The sequence below is a fragment of the Mustela nivalis genome, assembly GCF_964662115.1.
Source record: "Mustela nivalis genome assembly, chromosome: 10".
NCBI lineage: Eukaryota > Metazoa > Chordata > Mammalia > Carnivora > Mustelidae > Mustela > Mustela nivalis.
The window spans coordinates 13,894,820-13,915,087 of NC_139029.1; the positions used below are offsets into that span (position 1 = coordinate 13,894,820).

A 20,268-nucleotide genomic window follows, 5' to 3' on the forward strand; every position below is an offset into this window, starting at 1 on the left:
AGGCAATGTGACTTTAGGCAAGCTGCTCTGTGTCTTGGGGCCTTAGTTAACACATTGGAAAAACGTAGACTTCAGGCGAGATTTCTCGTGGGGAGTCCTAAGAAGGGAAGAGGACTGTGGGTTTGTAGAGAGGAGCCTAAGGGCATGAGGGGGTGGGATGGGTGTTTCAGGGAATCCATAATAGCTGAACTTACCGTTTTGAGAAAGGAACACTTTATTGCTATTATAAAAACCTAGTAGAAACAGAAGTGGAAAGGGAAAAACAAAGGAATCTACACACAGACAAGGGTACTAGGAAGCAGTAAAGGAGAATAAGGCAAAGTTACATCTGCAGGATCTTACAACATCCAGCCTCATCAGCTGGGGAAGCCCCTTGGAGACAGCCAAGCTGGAGGCTGCATTGAGCGGCCTGGGCTGAACATCCTCCCCTCAGGTGGGACTTCTACCCACCGTCCCATAAGGGCCAGACTTCTTCGGCAAATATTGGAGTCTGAAGTTAAACATTTGTTTGCCTACATACAGTTTGGAGCAAGCTGCATTCCTCCATTATCATGACTTTACAGCAAGGAGCCTGGGCTAGGTGTGTTTGACCACCCCGCTCTTGGATTCCATTCTGGGGGGCCAGCCCAGCCTAGAGCCAAAAGGGATATAAGGCAAGATGTATAGCTCTTTGGAGTTCAGACCAGAAAAGCTAGTTTTTGTTTTTGTTTTTTTAAGATTTTATTTGAGGGGTGCCTGGGTGGCTCAGTGGGTTAAAGTCTCTGCCTCTAGCTCAGGTCATGATCTCAGAGTCCTGGAATAGAGCCCCACATCCGGCTCTCTGCTTGCTGGGGGGCCTGCTTCCTCGTCTCTCTCTGCCTGCCTCTCTGCCTACTTGTGATCTCTCTGCATCAAATAAACAAAATCTTTAAAAAAAAAAAAAAAGATTTTATTTGAGAGTGAGAGAGAGCACAGGGGGTGGGGGGATAAAGCGCAGAGGGAAAGGGAGACGCAGACTCCCTACTGAGCAGGGAGCTCAAGTTGGGGTTCCATTCCATGACTCTGAGATTATGACCTGGGCCCAATGGCAGATGATCAAACAACTGAGCCCCTCAGTCACCCCCAGAAGGGCCAGTCCTAACCTGGAGCCCAGCTAAAGTCAACTAAGCAGGCTCCCAAAGTCATTCATGCAGGAGTCTCATAAACAACATTCTTTAGCCTGCCTGTGTGGGTGCAGGTCGGGGTGGTCGGTTACGCAGGACAAATCACAGAAACCTCCATCCATATAGTGCAGTGCGCAAGGACTCAACAATCGGGGCAACGTGAACTTTCATCTCAGCTCTGACACCGCATGTGACGACAGACTGTCACCTTGCTTTCCTTGCCTCAGTTTCCTTATCCATAAAAATGGCATCCTGTGCGAAAATGAAATGAATTAACAGATGTAAAGAGTCTGGCGCGACGGGCAATGGTCCATCAATATCAGTTTCCTTTCTCAATTTCTCGATTTCGCCCAGGAGCAGAGATGTCCACACTCGAAACCCTTAAACCCTCCACGCCGGGTTCAAAGTGCGCAAACGAGAAAACTACCCGCCGCGCAGGTACGCGCACGGCGCCCCCTCGCGCCCAGCCGGGGAACCGCCGGAGCGGAGGCCCCGCCCCCCGGCGCCCGCGCCTGCGCAGAGGCACTGCCCCAAGTTTGTTGTGGTGCCGAGCGTCCCGGACGCCTGAGGGGGCTGGAGGGAATCGGGTCGCGGTGCCACCATGGCGGTGCGACAGGCGCTGGGCCGGGGCCTGCAGCTGGGTCGAGCGCTGCTGCTGCGCTTCACCGCCAAGCCGGGTCCGGGCTACGTCTGGGGGCGGCCCGAACGGCCGGGCCCCGCGGCGGGCTGGGGTCGCGGAGAACGCCGCGGTCAGGCCGCGGGACCCGGCGCGGAGTCGCGCAGGCTGGGGCTCGGGCTTCCCGACCGCTACCGCTTCTTCCGGCAGTCGGTGGCCGGGCTGGCGGCGCGGCTCCAGCGGCAGTTCGCGGTGCGGGCCCGGGCCGGCGCGGGCCCTTGCGGCCGGGCCGTCTTTCTGGCTTTCGGGCTGGGCCTGGGCCTCATCGAGGAGAAGCAAGCGGAGGGCCGGCGGGCGGTGTCGGCCTGTCAGGAGATCCAGGTGAGGGGCGGCCCGGGGCGGGGCGGGGCTAGTGTGGGGGCGGGGAGGGGCGTGGCGGAGGCGGGGCTGGGAGTCACCTGCTGCCTGGGACCACGGGGCCAAGCTCTGCCTCTGTCCCAGCTGGAAACGCGTTGGACCTGAGCAGTTGAGGTTCATTTGCAGTGGTACTGCTCTCCTGGTTTGGGGCCCGCACGTCCCATGTTCCCTTCCTCAAACGGCATGTTCTGGAGGTCATGCTGCGAATTTTAGTGCCCGCTGCAGCATAGCTGATGGCTTTGTGTAAATTTTCTAAAATGCAATGACAGTTAAATCATAACACTTCCTTTCCTGAGGTAGTTGTCATCCCCAGTCTATGGATGAGGAGAAGTACTCAGAGAGGTCAAGGAATTTTCTCGAAGCCGCACAGCTATTAGCAGTGCCCAAAGTCTGGCTCTGCAAAGCCTGTGCCTTTAACCTGAGCCTCTGCAGTTCAGCCGATTAGTGACGTAGCTGAAGCCAAAGTAAAAACTATGAACCGCCGTAGCAAACATAAGGACTAACAGATTTTAATGCGCCTGTATGAAGTTACCGGGAGTCACTGGGTATGGGGGAGGGGAGACTTTGTAAATGCCTAAAATAGCTCAAAGACCTGTTTCTGCTGAACCAAAATATGTATTAGACTTGTCCAGACAAACAGAACCAATAGCATGTGTTTATTTATTTATTTATTTATTTATTTTAAAGATTCATTTTAAGGAATTGGCTCTGCCGTTGTGGAGGCTGGCAAATCCAAAATCTGCTGGGTAGTCCGGCAGGCTGGAGACCCAGGAAAAGCCATTCTTGGGGTTCAGGTCTGAAGGCCATCAGCTGGCCGAATTCCCATTTCTTCCGGGGAGGTCAGTGTTCTGGGGTCTGAAACCGCCCACGGAGTTAGCAGAGGGCCTGGGTTGTACAGCATAGGGCTGAGGTCAGGGAAGATGGGGTGACTTGCCCAAGGACACAGCTCGTTAAGGACTGGGCAGTGTCTCCCATGTTTCCTGGTTTCCAGCCCTTGTTCCAGTTCTTACTCATCACCAGAGTGTCTCATGTTTGAGCTCTGGCCAGTCTGGGCGACAGGTGACATCTGGTCTAGTCCCCAGCTGCTGTCCTTGTCAGCAGTAGATGTAGCTGTGGAAAACAGTATGGCAGTTCCCCCAAAATTAAAAATAGAATTATCGTTTGACCCAGGAGTTTCACTTTTGGTAATATGCCCCCAAAGAACTGAAAGCAGGGACATGAGCAGAAGTTTCTAGACCCATGTTCATAGCAGCATTATTCACAATCTTCAGGAGAACCCAGATGTCCATGGGCGGACGGATCAACATAGATGAAATTTTGAGGACATTATGCTAAGTAAAATAAGCCAGTCATGAGAAGAGAGAGATTGTATGATTCCACTTACCTGAGGTACTTAGAGTAGTCAGGTTCACAGAACAGAAAGTGGAATGGTGGCTACCAGGCACTGGAGGGAGAAGGGAGTGGGCAGTTAGTGTTTAATGTGTATGGAGTTTCAGATTTGCCAGACGAAGATGGAGGTAGATGGTGGTGATTGGTTGCACAACAGTGTGAATGTGCTTAGTGCCATTGAACTATACGTTTAAAAATGACTTAAATAGGGGCGCCTGGGTGGCTCAGTGGATTAAGCCTCTGCCTTCGGCTCAAGTCATGATCTCAGGGTCCTGGGATCGAGCCCTGCATTGGGCTCTCTGCTCAGCGGGGAGCCTGCTTCCCCCTCTCTCTCTCTGTCTGCCTCTCTGCCTACTTGTGATATGTCTGTCAAATTAAAAAAAAAAAAATCTTAATTAAAAAAAGAAACAATTTAAAAGATGACTTAAATAGTCCTTTTTATTTTGTGTATATCTTAACACAATTCGTAAAAATAATTTTAAACCCTATACGTGAATGTTCATAGCAGCAATATTCGTAATAGCAAAATATTAAAAACCCAAACCTCCTTCAGCAGGTGAATTGTTAAACTGGTACGTCTATACATAAATATTAAGCAATAACCAAGAATCAACTATCAGTACAGGTAACAACCTAAATTAACCTCAAGAGTATTAGGCCTAGTGAAAAATGTCAGTCCCCAAAGGGTACATACTGTGTGATTCCATTTCTGTAACATTCTTAAAATGAGAAAACTGTACAGATAACAGATGAGTGTTGCCAGAGGACAGGGGTGGGTTAGGGGTAGGGGTTCTTCTGCAGTGATGGCACAGTTCTGGATCCTGATTGTGGTTGTGGTGGTGATTACACAAATCTGTACATGGGATCATTTGCATAGAGCTGGTGGTCCTAGCAAGATGGCGGCACCCAGGGCAGGATCGGAGCAGGCTGAGAGAGGACTGGGGAGAGGTTGAAAGAAGAGTTCGGGGGCTTTGAGAGACTGCTCAGCTCACTGCACGCCACAGCATCCCTGGGCTACGCTCACTGAGCGCCGGCAGTGCCCTGAGTCCCACTGTGTTCCCCCTTACCAGTTTATTGACTCAGCTCCAAATTCAGCTTTCTTGTTTGCTCTGTGAAAATGGACCTGGGCCTTTGAAATGTTTTCCTTTGCTAAGTGACAGGGTAAGATTTGTCAGTAGAGGGTCCAGGAGAGATGGCAGGAGGAAGGGCTTTTGCTTCCTGGTTCCTCACCTGTGTGCTTGCTCTGCAGCCTTTGGGCCCTTGCATTGCCTGCGGCCTCCCCAGCATGTGGCTTCTGAAGTGCCGGGTGGTCAGCAGCTCCCCCCACCCCACACCCACAGTGCCTCCCTGCGAATGACTCTCCACCGCACCCTAGAAGGGGGATTTCCAGTCAATGCCAAGGCACCTTACCAGTGAATCTCTTGTTATTTCTGTTTGCTGTTAAAGTCAATTTATTATTATTTTTTTAATATTTATTTGAGAGAGAAAGAGGGCATGCATACACAAGCTGGGGAGCAGCAGGCAGAGGGAGAAGCAGGCGCCCCTGCTGAGCAAGGAGCCCGGGACTCTGGAATCATGACCCAAGCCAAAGGCAGATGGTTAACCAACTAAACCATCCAGGCGCCCCCCAGTTAATTAATTATATTAAATGTCACATATTTTTTTTTAAAGTTTCATAGGGCGCCTGGGTGGCTCAGTTGGTTGAGCGACTGCCTTCAGCTCAGGTCATGATCCTGGACTTCCAGGATCGAGTCTCGCATCAGGCTCCCAGCTCCTTGGGGAGTCTGCTTCTCCCTCCGACCTTCTCCTCTCTCATGCTCTCTCTCACTCATTCTCTCTCAAATAAATAAATAAAAATCTTAAAAAATAAAAAGTTGCATAGAGCTGCACACACACATGAATGAATGCAGGTTTTAAAAGATGGTAAAAACCGAGTAAGGTCTCTAGTTGATAGCAGTGTGAGGAAACTAGGCGAAGGGACACAGGACATTTTGTGCAGATTTTTTTTTTTTTTTTGCAACTTCTTGTGAGTCTAAATTATTTCAAAATTAAAACTTAAAAATTAGGGGCATCCTGTGTAGCCCAGTGGTTTAAGCCTCTGCCTTCAGCTCAGGTCATGATCTCAGGGTCCTGGGATCGAGCCCTGCATCAGGCTCTCTGCTCAGCAGGGAGCCTTCTTCCCCCTCTCTCTCTGCCTGCCTCTCTGCCTACTTGTGATATCTCTGTGACAAATGAATAAATAAAATCTTTAAAAAATATATATCTCATTCTCAAAGCCATGGTTGATAAAGGATTACCGTACAGAACACTGCTTCCACTCCATGGAGTTTAAAAACTATTTGGCAAGGCAAGATAGACTGACTCTCTTTTTTCCTTTTTTTTTCTTAAGTTAAAAGTTCTCCCACAAGGTGTATTAGCTTATAGGTACCCAGTGCTGTAGGAATCCTCCAGGTCAGGTTGCTGTGGGCTGGGCTGTCCCTTCTGGTTCTAGAGGAGGGAGGAGCTTCAGGTGGGACTTGATGGGTGAATAGGGAGCCAGGCCGAACCCCTTCACAGAAACAGGTTTGGAGAGAGGCGCATGAAGGCGAGTATGGGCAGTGCACAGTAGAGCCCAGTGAGCTTCCACAAATAGGAAGCACTAGGCCAAGGTACTGGAGAAAAGGTGTTTGAGTGGAAGAGTGACCTGTGAACATGAACTGGTAACCAAAGGGTTAGTGGCACTAATAAACACAGCTGCAGTTTTTACCCAGGCTTTCTCCACTTGCTGTGAAGTACTCCTGACTCTCCTCCCCCAGGGAGGCAGATTTGAGCCTTCTCCCCACTCCCCCCCGCACCCCCACCCCCGCCTTATTTGGTGACCTCTCAAAAAAAACAAAAAAAAAAACCCTTACCTTGCTGTCTCTGTGATTTTGCTGCAAGTCAGCAGGAGTTATACCCCAGCTAGTGTGGGGAATGTGGTGACCTAGGCTCTTTGTCCTAGGGACTGTCCCCAGAGTCAGCCGTGGGCACCTAATTTAACTCTTGCAGCAAGGAACCAGTTTTTTATTTCAGTTTGGACACATGTCTCTAAGTGAGTATTTCGTGTGCAAGACCCTGTGAGCTTCTCTCCTCTTCCTGGTGGGTTGCCTCCAACTAGGGGGACTGCTGTGGATCTCGGAGCCACAGCCTGCTCGTCTGAGAGTTGACTAGGGAGCCCTTCCTTTCAGTGGTGAAACCCCGGCTTTAGGGGAGGAACCCGTGTTCACAGAGGCACTCATGACTCCATTTGGTTTCTCTGTTGCTGCAGGTTTTGGTATCTTTGGACAACACCAGCCATGTTCTAATTGGAAAATGGAAAGTGAATTTGATTCCCCAGTGCAGCCCAAACTTGGGCAGTCTTTGTTTTGTAACACTGCTGATCATAATATTCATTAGACTGGAGAAAAATCCCCAATTAATGGAGCCATAAATCATATGTTTGGAAATTGGGCCTTTAAGATTTTGTTCGCATCTCGTTTGTGTATTTGTCCATGTATGCACGTTGTAAACGTGAGATTTTTTTTTCTCTACCTCTGGATGATGTTGCCAAAATTAATTTGTAGAAGAGCTCAATTTAGTTGGTATAAAGGCAAGTGGTTGTAAGAATTGGGCATTCTGGGGGTACCTGGGTGGCTCATTTGGTTTAGCATATGCTTTCAGCACAGGTCAGATCTCGGGGTCCAGGAACGGAGCCCTGTTTCAGTCTCCCCTGCTCAGCGGGGAGTCTGCTTCTTCCTCTCCCTCTGTGCTCTCTCTCTCTCTCTCAATTAAATAAAATCCTTAAAAAAAAAAAGAATTGGACATTCTGATACCAAGAAAAATACTTTAAAGTTCATGTGATCTGGGAAAACATTCAATATTAAAGATAATTTAAGGTTGTTGGCTTAATTACAATGGACATGTTTTTAAAGTTTCTAGTAGTAGAGGTAGAACTTTTGTTCTGCCTGTATTTACTGAAAGATAGGTTCGTGTTACAAAGTATTATGAATAATATAAACATAATTACTGAAAGGAAATATAGGTTAGTTTTGGCTTCTTTTAGGAGAAACAGCCCTGTATGCAAGGGAAGTGTGACCGATTATTTAAAGAGGGAAAACTTAGGACAAAACCTGAATATTAGAAGAAAAGCTGTTGAAGGTCTGTGAGAAGGGAGTCTTTGGAAGGAAATTTTGTGCATGGTTGGGACCAAGATTATGGAGATTAGTCAAGAAGTTTATTCCGGAGTGATCGACAGCTGGGGAGAAAACAGGTGGTTAAGGGAACAGAATCAGGCAAAGGTCGAGCAGTGACAACATCAGCAGAAGCCTCGGCCCATTCTCTGAGGAGTTCCAAAAGCTGGATTACCATCCAGAATTGGATTTTATATACTCCTGTTGAACAGTCATTGGTTGAGACCACCTGGGAAGAGGGCATGACCTCAGCAAGGCAGCTGTCTTCAGTCAGGGCCTTCTCTAGTGACCACCGAGAGCTGAGGACTATTGGCTACATTCCCACAACTGAAGGTCCTTCGTTCCTGCTGGGGGTTCTGGCCAGCACATCCCAGCACCCACCACAAAGGCTCAGGTCCATGCAGCACCCCGGCTGGCTCTGTCTCAGTGTACGTCAACACGGGCCATGACAGGGAAGGACAGCAGAGGGACTGCATACATTTTTTAATTTTATTTTTAATTTTTATTTTTTTAAAGATTTTATTTATTTATTTGCCAGAGATCACAAGTAGGTGGAAAGGCAGGCAGAGAGAGGAGGAAGCAGGCTCCCTGCTGAGCAGAGTCAGATGTGATGTGTGCTTGATCCCAGGACCTGAGATCATGACCTGAGCTGAGGGCAGAGGCTTTAACCCACTGAGCCACCCAGGAGCCCTGGGACTGCGTACATTTTTTTTAAAAATTCATTTTGTTAGAATGAATTAGTTTTACTCTCAGAAGTACATCAGTACAAGATTAGAATTTGGTTTTCCTATTAAAATGACCATTTTCTTAGTTATTAGACTACTTGTAATAAGAAATTAAAATAAACAAAGGCTTTTTTCTTTATCTTTAGTCTTCCTAGAAGAAAAGTTTCCATGTTTTGTCTCCATTAGGTCTTTGATTACTTCACAGTTGAGTCTTAATATTAAAAGAGTAAGTTTTGCTCTATAGAGAGCTCTCTTTGCCTTTAGAATCTTATTGCCACCTTGGTTAAGTAGATAATTAAGTATTAAGCTTTGTAATGATCTGTAATCGTATTTAGGCATGTGCTGTAAAACCTTATGATATTTTTGACCAAATTCCCAAGATTCTGCTTCTAAATGAAATCTTTTTTATTAACAAGGCTTGTTTGTTTGGTATCTTACGTGGAAAGCATTGTCAAACAAGTGGTGACAAACCTTAGATTATGTTATGTGGGCGAATAGGATAACTATTCCAGAAATTATATAAAATTCCCAAGGTTTTGATATATCCTGGCATAATATCATCACTTACTCTTTTTTTTTTTCAAAGATTTATTTATTTATTTATTTATTTGACAGACAGAGATCACAAGTAGGCAGAGAGGCAGGCGGGTGTTGGGGGAGGGAAGCAGGCTCCCTGAGATGTGGAGAGCCCAATGTGGGGCTTGATCCCAAAACCCTGGGTCCATGACCCAAGCCGAAGGCAGAGACTTTAACCCACTGAGCCACCCAGGCGCCCCATTATCATTTATTCTAATTATTGAAGTTTTGTGTGTCACAGAAAAACCATGGCCATTTTTAGTCCTTTGTCATTTACAGTCATTGTTTTAGTCTGATGCTGTTACAGATATGTTTCAGCTTCAAAGAAATTTGTGGAAAGGACTTTTGACAAGTACAGGTCTCTGATACCTTTAAGATTGTAAAACCAAACTGAGTAAGAATTTTAGGAACTAACAGGAAAACTGCATTCAAGCAGAACAAGAATTAGTAAAGTGGGACTGAATAAACTGAGGAAGGTGATTACTCTTGTTTGAAATGTTGCTGGTTCTCTAATGTTTGCTTTTTCAGACTTAAGGAAACTGTTTTTCTCCTAAGCTGTTGACTTGCAGAAATTTGGTAAAATATTCCTTTGTAGACAAATATGAAACATTTATCTTTTTCTCCCCACCTAATCCCTCCAGATTCAGAAACTCTCAGTGAGCATTTTTATATATTCATGGCATTATATTTATTTGCATAAGTTCAGTAAGAATCTGTTCTTATGATAGGACACAATTGGATTCATTGGTTTTATTATCAAGGCTTTGACTGGAATATTCACTTTGAGGGTGACATGCATAGACTCTGATATGACCAGGCAACTTTAAGGAACTAAGATTGATTTTATGGAGCCAGTGAAGCCCCTTGGAAAAATCAGCCTACAACCTTGCTTATAGGGTTCCCAGCAGCCTTTCTGGGTGAATTAAGATCACTTCCTGCAGGTGCAGAAACCTCAGGTTATTTGGGGGACCTCAAGAAGAGAGGAATTTACCCAAATCTATCGGTATTGCAGGCAGAGTCTGATGGCAGATATTTGGCTTGGCTTCTTAGCCTTCAGAGACTATTAAAAGTCAGTCTGAAATTCCTTATGGGAAGTTCTGGCAAAGCAGATTTTCTGTTTAAAAATAAAGCAAATCCTATATGGCCAATCACTGTTTATTCTTGCAGCACTTATGTAAATAAATAGGCTAAGGTTATTCTTAAAACTAGAGTCTTAATTTGGCTATCTTGGGTGGAAATGAGGGTGATTTTAGAAAGAGAAACCACACATTTATGGAAGTTAAAGGAACTGTCTTTGGGTGTTTGCTGTTTGCCTCTAAAACTAGGATGGATCCTGAATTCTGGTTTCCTCTAGTATCTGGTTATGATTCTCCAAACTAAGCTTTCCAATTTTCTCCCATTCCCTAAAAATGCCCTTTCTTCTGAAACCCTGAGCACTAAAGCTAGACACCTTAAGGTGGACTTCAGATGTTTTAGTATTACTAGAGCTGTTTTGGAACCTAAGGAGGCAGATATTGTCCGCTGCCAAGGACACCAAAAATGGAACTGCTTGATTGCCCATGGAATGATCGGGCAGATCAAGGTGCCAGGCTGGCGGCCCACACAAAGACTCCAAAACCTTTTACGGTGGCTTTAGTGGTGGACACAGACTTAGCCAAACAGCAGCCCTAGATCTCCTCTGAAGGTCCGAGAAGAGCTGCCCGAGAACCATCCCGTGGCTGCCCGCCAACGCCTGCACAGAGAGCTGTCTCTGTGATCAGAAGCCTCCAGGGTTGTACGGGGAGCTTGACAGACAAGGCGTGCCAGCCGCAGCAGGGAGACGTTTCAACCTCTTAACTAATGCACGTTCCATGCTCAGCGGTTTCTGATTGCAGTGAAGGCACAGAGTTTGAGAAAAAATTATTCTGAATGATGGGAGAGAAAGGGAATTTGGCCTAAGCCCCGGATGAGCAGTGAAGACCATGCCTGGCTCTGCCTCTCCCCTCCCCCACCGCCCTTCACTTGGGCCTTACTAGGCATCCTGGCTCATGGTGCGTGTTTTGTTCCTCACAGGCAATTTTTACCCAGAAAAACAAGCTGCTGCCTGACCCTCTGGACACCCGACGCTGGCAGGGCTTCCGGCTGGAGGAGTATCTGATAGGGCAATCCATTGGCAAGGGGTGCAGCGCTGCTGTGTATGAAGCCACCATGCCTGTGCTGCCCCAGAGCCTGGAGGTGGTGAAGAGCATCAGGCCTCTTCCAGACAGAGACCCAGATGTCATTCCACGAGAAGAGGAGCCAGCCTCACCCCCCGCCTTTCCCTTGGCCATCAAGATGATGTGGAATATCTCGGTAAGGAGGGGGCCTTTCATCTCTAACTTGGGCATTTCTCAAAACACCAGGGGTACCTGGGTGACTCAGTCAGTTAAGCGTCTGCCCTCTGCTCAGGTTGTGAACCGTGGGTTCTGGGATCAAGCCTCACATTGGGCTCCCTGCTCAGTGGGAGAGTCTGCTTCTCCCTTTGCTCCTCCCCCTGCTTGTGATCTCTCTCTCAAATAAATAAATTAAATCTTAAGGAAAAAAAAAAAAAAAAAACAAGCCCCAATCTTGGTGGACCTGCCAGTGCTTTTTCCCAGGAGGCAGGCAGTCGGGCTCACCACAGCCCGGGCACCTGTATGTATGTTTAGGCTTCCTTGCCCACTCATGCAAGAGTTGGAAGCACTCTCAGATTGTCCTGTCTGCCAGTCACCTGAGGATCCGGTTAAAAGTCAGATTCTGTTAAAAGTCAGATTCTGGTCATCGGGCCTGGGGTGGAGGCTGGGATTCTGCCTTTCTAACCAGCTCTCACGTGATGCCACCCGGGTACCCCCAGGGAGTTTATCCTAACTTGAATATCAAAACCAATTCTGGGAGCGCCTGGCTGGCTCAGTCAGTGGAGCATGCAACTCTCAATCTTGGGGTTGTGAGTTCAAGCCCCACATTGGTGTAGAGATTACTTAAAAATAAAATCTTTTTTAAAAACCTCAAATAATTCCAGGCAGTAGCTGTCTATCCAGATTGCATGGAGGACATGGACACGCTCAGGTGTGTGTAACTCCGAATTCATGACTGTGTTCCAGGCGGGCTCCTCCAGTGAGGCCATCTTTAGTACCATGAGCCAGGAGCTAGTCCCAGCTAGTCGAGTGGCCTTGGCCGGGGAGTATGGAGCGGTCACTTACAGGTAAGCACTCGTCTGCCGACCAGACTGACTGTGAGTTCTTAGCAAAATCCTCACCTGTGTACTCAGAGCGGTGTCCGGCGGACGTGTAATAGACGGTAAGTGATTCCAGTCTTGGCAGGGCCGGGAGCTTTAAAAAAATGCGGCCTGTTCCCCAAGAGTTGTGTGTGTGGCAGAGGAAACAACGAGTGGGAGCAGAGGTCAGGGTAGGAAGTGCTAGAATCATGGACGCTCAGGTGCTGAGGGGAGCCCATTTGGAAAGGCCTCTCGAAGGGACCATCCGTGGTGCCTTTTGAAGATGAGTAAGCAGAGAACTAGCCAGGCCTTCTCGCTGGCAAAGAAGTAGCCAGAGTAGCCAGAGAGGCCTTCTCCACAGAGGGAAGAGGGGTGGGTGGCAGCCCGCGCTCCCAGCTCTGTAGCAGGCAGTGTGCTCGCTTTCCTGCTTGCAGACCCTGCGAAGAGCTGCGTCTTGGCTGCTTGGGTTATAGCCGCAGTGCTGTCAGAAGCGGGGGGCAGACACAGGGACTTGCGAGAGCACGTGGAAAACCTCTCCCATGGTCTGGAAGGCTCCCGTGTGCCCAAGGGGCCGTGCGGGCCAGCAGAAGCGGCTGCTTGATGGGCTTGGTGTCCTCTCCTCTCCTTGGTCCTTTGTAGGGAAGGACTGCTGCTTTTCCTTAGGCGGTTTTCCTCAGGCGGTTCTGTTGCTCACTTGGGCCTGCTGACGTCTGCGGCTGAGGCTGCACAGTCCTCCCACCTGAAGTGCCCCCTGTCGGCCTCCGGGCCCTTAGCCTGCTTTCTGTTTTTTCATAGCATTTCTCACCATCTGACCTTAAATCTTAGCTCTGTCTCTCCCGTTGTACTGTGAGCCCTCTGAGGGCAGGACTTTTCTATCCCTACAGCTCAGTAAATGTTCATCAAATGATTCCATGAATTTGACAGAAGGTCTGTTACCTAAGGTACTGATGACGTCAGTGACTCAGACCTTGAGAGCTCTCTGGGCGTGTTTCTGTCCACCCTCTCTGCCCATCTAGGGATGTCAGGCTCAGCCCTTGTCATCTGCTCCTCCTGCCGGTCCCACCTGATCTCTGATCTTGTCCCGTTTACACCCTGTGCTCCACCAGACTGAATCCATACCGCCCTGGACAAACACGCCAACTCCTGCATGCCTGTCTGCTGTACAGTTAGCTCTCCTCGGGCGGCCCTCCCCGCAGCCTCCTGTCCCACTCCGTGCGTCCATTCAAACACACCCACATGCACACGTACCTCCACCGCCACTCTGCCCTTGGGCTCCCACGACAACTGGGCTGAGCTTTCCCACTGTGACATGGACAGCCTTGAGCTGTGATCCCAATTCTCCCACTAGCCCCAGTGGCCCCAGGCTAGGAAGAACGGTTTAACTCCCTTGATTACTTACAGAGCTGCTCTCAGATGGACTCAGGAGAAAGCAGTAGGCTGCACGTGGACAGACTCCACAGCTCTGGAACTGGAGCCGATCTTAAGACGGGGGCCGGCATCCTGCTCCCTTAGTGTTGGCTTCCTGTCTCTGGGCTTCAGCTCCATTCTCTGCTTTCTGCCACCCCAGTGTCCTTATTTCTTTTTTTTAAATTGTTTTAAGATTCTATATATTTATCTATTTTTATCTATTTATCTATTATTTTAAGATTTTATCTATTTTATCTATATTGACAGAGAGCACAAGTAGGCAGAGAGAGAGGGGGAAGCGGGCTCCCCGCTGAGCAGAGAGCTTGATGCGGGCCTCAGTCCCAGGACCCTGAGATCATGATCTGAGCCTAAGGCACAGGCCCAACCCACTGAGCCACCCAGGTGGCCCCCAGTGTCCTTATTTCTTAACCCACGTTCTTCGGTGTCTGTGTGCCTTTGGTTTCTACATCTCTGACTTCCCGTGGCCCCGGTCAGGCCTCATGGCATCCTTCACCTTCGGCTCCACTGCTGACTGCTTCGTTACTACCATGTTTTTTCACTAGTGCGCCTCAAAATGAGAAATGAACTGGCCCTCATCCCTTTGCCCACCAACCATTTGTGTCTCGGATGTGACTGCAGGCTCCTTGCCCCGAAGCTAGGAGCCCACCCAGTGAGAGTACTGGCTGAGGGGTGGGGCCCAGACCTAGCAGGCTGACTCACGCCATCCAGAACACAGCCACTGTGCCCCTGAGCAGGGCTGTGGGCGGGGGGCTCCCCGAGGGGGACAGGTGGGCAGGCAGGTGACTTCTGTACTATAAACTGCATCTGTGTCTGTTCATCCACTTAGCAAAGGTTTTGTGGGGTATTTTAAAATATTTGAGAGAGAGAACGCATGAAAGAGCAGGGGGAGGGGTAGAGGCAGAGGGAGAGGAAGAAGCAGACACCCCGCTGAGCAGGGAGCCTGATGCGGGGCTCCATCCCAGAATCCCAGGATCATGACCTGAGCCGAAGGCAGATGCTTAACTAACTGAGCCACCCAGGTGCCCCTCAACAAAGGTTTGAGCTCATACTGCACTTTAAGGGTTATGCCAGAATCTGCCATCAGAGATTCTAGGTCCTTTATATAAGCATTAACCTTACAACTTAACGTTACTACCTTATTCCCTTTGGCAATTGAGATTGAGCCTAGAGAAGGAACCTGGCCAAAGGCTTACAGTAGCGGACCTAGAATTCAAACCATATAGTCATGATTCCAGTCTCTTAACCACTGTATTCCACTGCATGGGATTGACAGATGGACAGATGGACCACCCAGGGGAGTCATCAGATGTGACAAGTCATATTTATGGGTTTATTTTTTCACTTTAACCCCAGGTTCTGTACCCAACACACAGCAGATCTACAGTACATATTTGATAAATTAAAAAATGGGTGAATGTCAGTATTTATCATAGCATGATTATCTTTCCAACCGGTTTGTCTGATACTGGATTCCTATATTTGTCCCATTTGGCCGAAATAGAAGGTCCAAGGGAGGTCCAAAGCAACTGGCCCCTCATCCCAACATCATCCGGGTCTTCCGTGCCTTCACCTCTTCTGTACCACTGCTGCCAGGCGCCCTGGTTGATTACCCCGATGTGCTGCCCCCATGCCTTCACCCCGAAGGCCTGGGCCACGGGCGGACGCTCTTCCTTGTTATGAAGAAGTAAGTAGGAGCTGGTCATGCCTCTGTGCACCTGGAGCCCCCGGGTGGCAAAGAGGGGGGGCCCTCACCCATGCTGAAGGCATAGTATCTCAGAAGGCGGGGTTCCTTTGGGGTGACTTTTCATGAAAATGGAGTCTCCTCTTCATTCAGAACCTCGTTCTCACCAGTGTTTTTAGTCCATTCGACTCTTGCCCCTCTCTATGGCTTGCCTTACCAGTTGTGTAAAAACAGTTCTCCTCCCTAACCCCCTGCACCTCCTGGCACGGCTGTCACTGGCGTGAGGAAGGAGTATCTGTACCATTACTTCTGTCATGTGGGGCCCCAGCTCTCCCTCCCTGACTTCAGGATAATGGGTGGTAACAATACTGGGGTGGGGGGAAGAACAACAAAAAACTCCAAGAAGAGGAAGGGCCATCATCCTAATAGTAAATAAGATGTTGGGGGGATCACTGATGTGCGACAGCCAGAGACCCTGTCACCCTGTCCACCAGCTACCCCTGTACGCTGCGCCAGTACCTTCGTGAGCACACCCCAAGCCCCCGCCTCGCCACCGTGATGATCTTGCAGCTGTTGGAGGCCGTGGATCATCTGGTTCAACAGGGTGTTGCGCACAGAGACTTAAAATCTGACAACATCCTCGTGGAGTTGGATGCAGGTGGGTCCTGGCCGCACCTTCCCAGATCTCCAGGGGCACCAGATTTCAGCTCTGCAGACACTTAGGACCCTTCAGTCCTTTCGGGTTTTATGCCCTACTATGTTGTGTCTTAATTTAGCTCTGTACCCAAGAGATGAGCAATCTTTCCTTCAAAATGGAGGCTTTCTTCTCTTTGTGGGGCTTTTGAAATGATGGTTAATAGTCCCCCAGTTCCTTCTGTTGCCCACTTACAGAACAAAAACCTCAGTGGCGGAAGTTTTCTCAAAGAAAAGAGAGGTAGATTTAGCTCAGCAGAACAAAGAATTTTCAGACAGTGGGAGCTGTCTGAATGTAAGCCCAGCGGCCCCTGGAAACAGTGAGCTCCCAGTTCCTCACACAGGAAGCACTGAAGTGGAGGCTGGTGGCCACTTAGCCTGTGAAGGACAGCCGGAGGGCGGGTAAATTTTGAGCTGGAAGACTTAAAGTAACGGGCCATTAAATTGCTAGAGGAACTAGCTTCTTGAAGGAAGTCTGTGTGATTCCTTTTACAAATAACTAAACCCCAACATACCCATTTCTTAGGTTTGGACTTGGGGTTTCAAGTTCAATTTTAGTATATGTGCTGCCGAAGCAAGCACGGGGTTTCAAGTTCAGATCAAAGATCTTTGGGGCATCAGAGCTAAGCGCCATCTGCTGAGTAAACCGGGAGCAGCTCCTTCAGTCTTGGGACAGCTCCGATTACTTGATCAGTTACGTTGAGCCCAACTTTCATCTAGTTCTTTGCTTGAGAGCTTTGGTTTCCTAGGAGACATCTTTGGGCTCCTGTAGCCGGCCTCCCATTGAGTGCCCTGCTGAGTGGCCACCCACCCGGGCCTCACTGGCCCGCACTCCTGGGCCGATGCCGTGTCCCTGTTAGCCCCTGACCCACATCTTGGTGTCTGTGGTAGGGCACCTACGAAGGCCACTCAGGAGAGAACCAGTCACTCACCTCTGCCTGTCCCCTCCCCAGACGGCTGCCCCTGGCTGGTGATCACAGACTTCGGTTGCTGCCTGGCTGACGAGCGCACCGGCCTGCAGCTGCCTTTCACCAGCTGGTATGTGGATCGGGGTGGAAACGGCTGCCTGATGGCTCCAGAGGTGAGTCTTGTGGAACGTGTCCTGTGCCCAGCAGACGTCTCCATCCTGTACCGCTGACCGAGAGGACGAGACTCGCTGCCTCATTACCCACCTGACACCTCGCTTTTCTGACCCTTAATTTGGCACAAGTCCCTTTCCCCTGTGTGTTAGTCTGGCCCTCCCTAATGTTTGCAGGAGATGTGTGTTTTGTCAGCATAAAGTAGGCAACCAAAGAAGATTCTTCTGGGTCTGAGCCACGACTCACTCAAATTCTGGGTTCCTTGGGACAGAGTTCAGATTAGCCCATGAGTCAGGTGCTATGTGTTAGAAATGCCAGCAGCAGGACGCCTGGGTGGCTCAGTGGATTAAAGCCTCTGCCTTTGGCTCCAGTCATGATCTCAGGGTCCTAGGATCAAGCCCCACATCAGGCTCTGCTCAGCGGGGAGCCTGCTTCCCTCTCACTCTCTGCCTACTTGTGATCTGTCAATCAAATAAATAAACTCTTAAAAAAAAAAATACCAGCAGCATGAAACTCACCTGTTGCTTTCTAAACAGGTGTCCACCGCCTGCCCTGGACCCAAGGCTGTGATCGACTACAGCAAGGCTGATGCCTGGGCCGTTGGTGCACTTGCCTACGAAATCTTCGGGCTCTCTAATCCCTTTTATGGCCAGGGCGGGGCCCACCTTGAAAGCCGCAGTTACCAGGAGGCTCAGCTGCCCGAGCTGCCCAAGTCCGTGCCTCTGGATGCAAGACAGCTGGTGAGGTCACTGCTCCAGCGAGAGGCCGGCAAGGTGAGGCTGTCCCCAGGGTTTGCAGGGAGTGTGGAAGTTTATGTTCCAGAGTAAAGATCAAGTTTGGGCAAGACTGGAGTGACAGCTCCTCTTAGAAAGATAAAGGCCAAGTACAGGAGAACAAACTTTAGTATTATCACGAGTAGGGGAGCCGGCCACCAAATGCGAATTCCAGCATCGCAGCTCTTCTCTTCTTGGCTGTAGTGGCTTAAGTTACTTAGAAGATAATATTTTTAAGAAATATTTAATGGAGTTGTAGTTTATACAACAGTTGACACCTAATGAGACAGATGTGAAGACCTCTCCCAAGAGCAGATCTGGGCATTTCCAAAATCAATTAGGGAACTTAAAGGCTAGAATATTTGAAGTCGTGATTGGGCACCGTAGGCCCAGTTCAGCTGGAGTGCCTCGTGGAAGGGCACAAGGCAGATAGGGTTCAAGCTACTGTTCTGCCACTTCCTCCCACTGGGCGGCATGCTGTCAGGGTCACAGCCTGTGCTCACTGCTGCCAGTTACCGAGCAAGGAGAGGACCCCTCACTCCAGAGAGTGCTAGGATCCAGGCGGTTTGTGGGCCTTCCTTGTTGGGGCGGCTGTTTCAACAATGCTGATTGCACAGGGCACGGGTAGGCCCCTGGAAAAGCCTGGAACAGGGGTAGAGAGCAGCCAGCAGGTGTCTGGTGAGTGAATGGTATTCTAGGAAGGAGAGACAAAGGGGTGAACAAGAATTTGGTTTTGGGGCCAGAGAAGGGAAGATTCTAAAATAAGAATTCACTAACATATCAGGTGGTGGGTGGAATGCTTTGCCAACGATGTTCTAAGCTTCCGCTTCCCTGCCTGTTGCAGAGACCATCTGCCCGAGTAGCTGCTAACATACTTCATTTAAGCCTCTGGGGTGAACATACTCTAGCGCTGAGGAATCTGAAACTAGACAAGATGATCGGCTGGCTCCTCCAGCAGTCGGCCGCCACCCTGCTGGCCGACCGGCGCACAGAGAAGAGCTGCGTGGAGACCAAGATGAAGATGTTATTTCTGGCCAACCTGGAGTACGAGGCACTGTGCCAGGCAGCCCTGCTCCTCTGCTCCTGGAGAGCGGCCCCATGAGGGCTCCGCTCTAACTGGCGTATTACTAAAGAACTTAGCACTATCTGTGTGGTACTGGTCTGTGAGTGCTGCAGGGTGGGGTGGGCTCCCATGTGCGAGGGTGGGCGGCATGTGGAGGATGGCGCGGAGAGGCTGGTCGGCACTGGAGAAGGCCTCTGGTTTGGCAAATGGAAGGAAGAGCCAGTGGCGAAGTTCACGGTCTGCGGCCACTAACTCACCCTAGCTGTGCGATTTCAGGTGCATCGTGTAACCTGCATGAGGTTCTCTCACCTGTGCTGGGAGAAACTGGACTAGAGCGGAGCTGGAGAAGCTGGCAGACTTTCTACGGAGCGCCCATGTCACAGCTACTCCACTGTTGTTAGAGCACAAAAGCAGTTTGAAATACGTAAATATACCGAGATATGAATTCATGTGTCACTAAATACTCTTTTTAAAATTTGCTTCAACTATTTAAAAACGTGAAAACCACTTTTGACCTACAGGCCAAACTGGCCACGCCATCATTTGTCAACCCGCAGTCTAGATGAATCCAAGGGGCCAAACTCTAAAAGGAAATGATAATCACTAGGCCCTCTGTATATTAGTACTAACAATGTGGTAAGATCTGAGTACAAATCCACAGGACTGAGTTCTCTGTAGCAGGTGAGGAGAGGGGCTGGTGTTAACTGTGGGCCAGAAGCCCTGCCTCCCTCACAGACCTCTGGGAAGTCCATGGCTGAGCAGATCTCTTGGTGGAGGAGGTTCAGGCAAAGCAGGGGTTATTAGAACAGCATGGACTCTAGGAATGGACCCTGGCTGGTTTGAAAGTGGCAGCCAGGACCTCAGTCTGCATGTCTTCCGAGCTAAGGCAGAATCTGCCAGGTCAGTATCCGCAGGCATCAGGATGAGAAGACGCTCTAGCATCTTCTATCAAGGCCTGGAAAGCTCGGGGCGTCTCTGAGAAAGCACTTCTGCTGAGCTCCTCCAGCTACTGACTGAGGCAAGTCTAACAGAGCTAGAAGTGATGATGAAGTGGAAATTGACAGTGTGCTGTTTTACTTGCTGATCTGCCTTTTGACTAGTGTTTCTTACAGGAATTGTGAAGAATTAAATGCACATTTACAACCGAAGAACACATATTTGCTTTGAATTGAATATGTGGCTTTAAGAGTGATTCTTACACCCTTATAAAAGACAAGAAAATTCTGTGAGATCAACAATGAGGAAGGGATTCCACATACAATTTTACACGTGCTTTTTAGAGATCCAA

At 49.1% G+C, this 20,268-nt stretch overlaps 1 protein-coding gene across 1 annotated transcript; it reads left to right on the top strand.

Annotated features, from left to right (window-relative positions):
• Positions 1-1,657: 1,657 nt before the first annotated feature.
• PINK1 (PTEN induced kinase 1) lies at positions 1,658-20,128 on the top strand. Its single transcript, XM_082684466.1, has 8 exons — positions 1,658-2,139; positions 11,105-11,383; positions 12,151-12,251; positions 15,193-15,375; positions 15,867-16,030; positions 17,019-17,146; positions 17,681-17,917; positions 18,762-20,128. The coding sequence occupies exons 1-8, from the start codon at positions 1,744-1,746 to the stop codon at positions 19,017-19,019; spliced, it is 1,746 nt and encodes a 581-aa protein (XP_082540592.1). The 5' UTR covers positions 1,658-1,743; the 3' UTR covers positions 19,020-20,128.
• Positions 20,129-20,268: the final 140 nt, after the last annotated feature.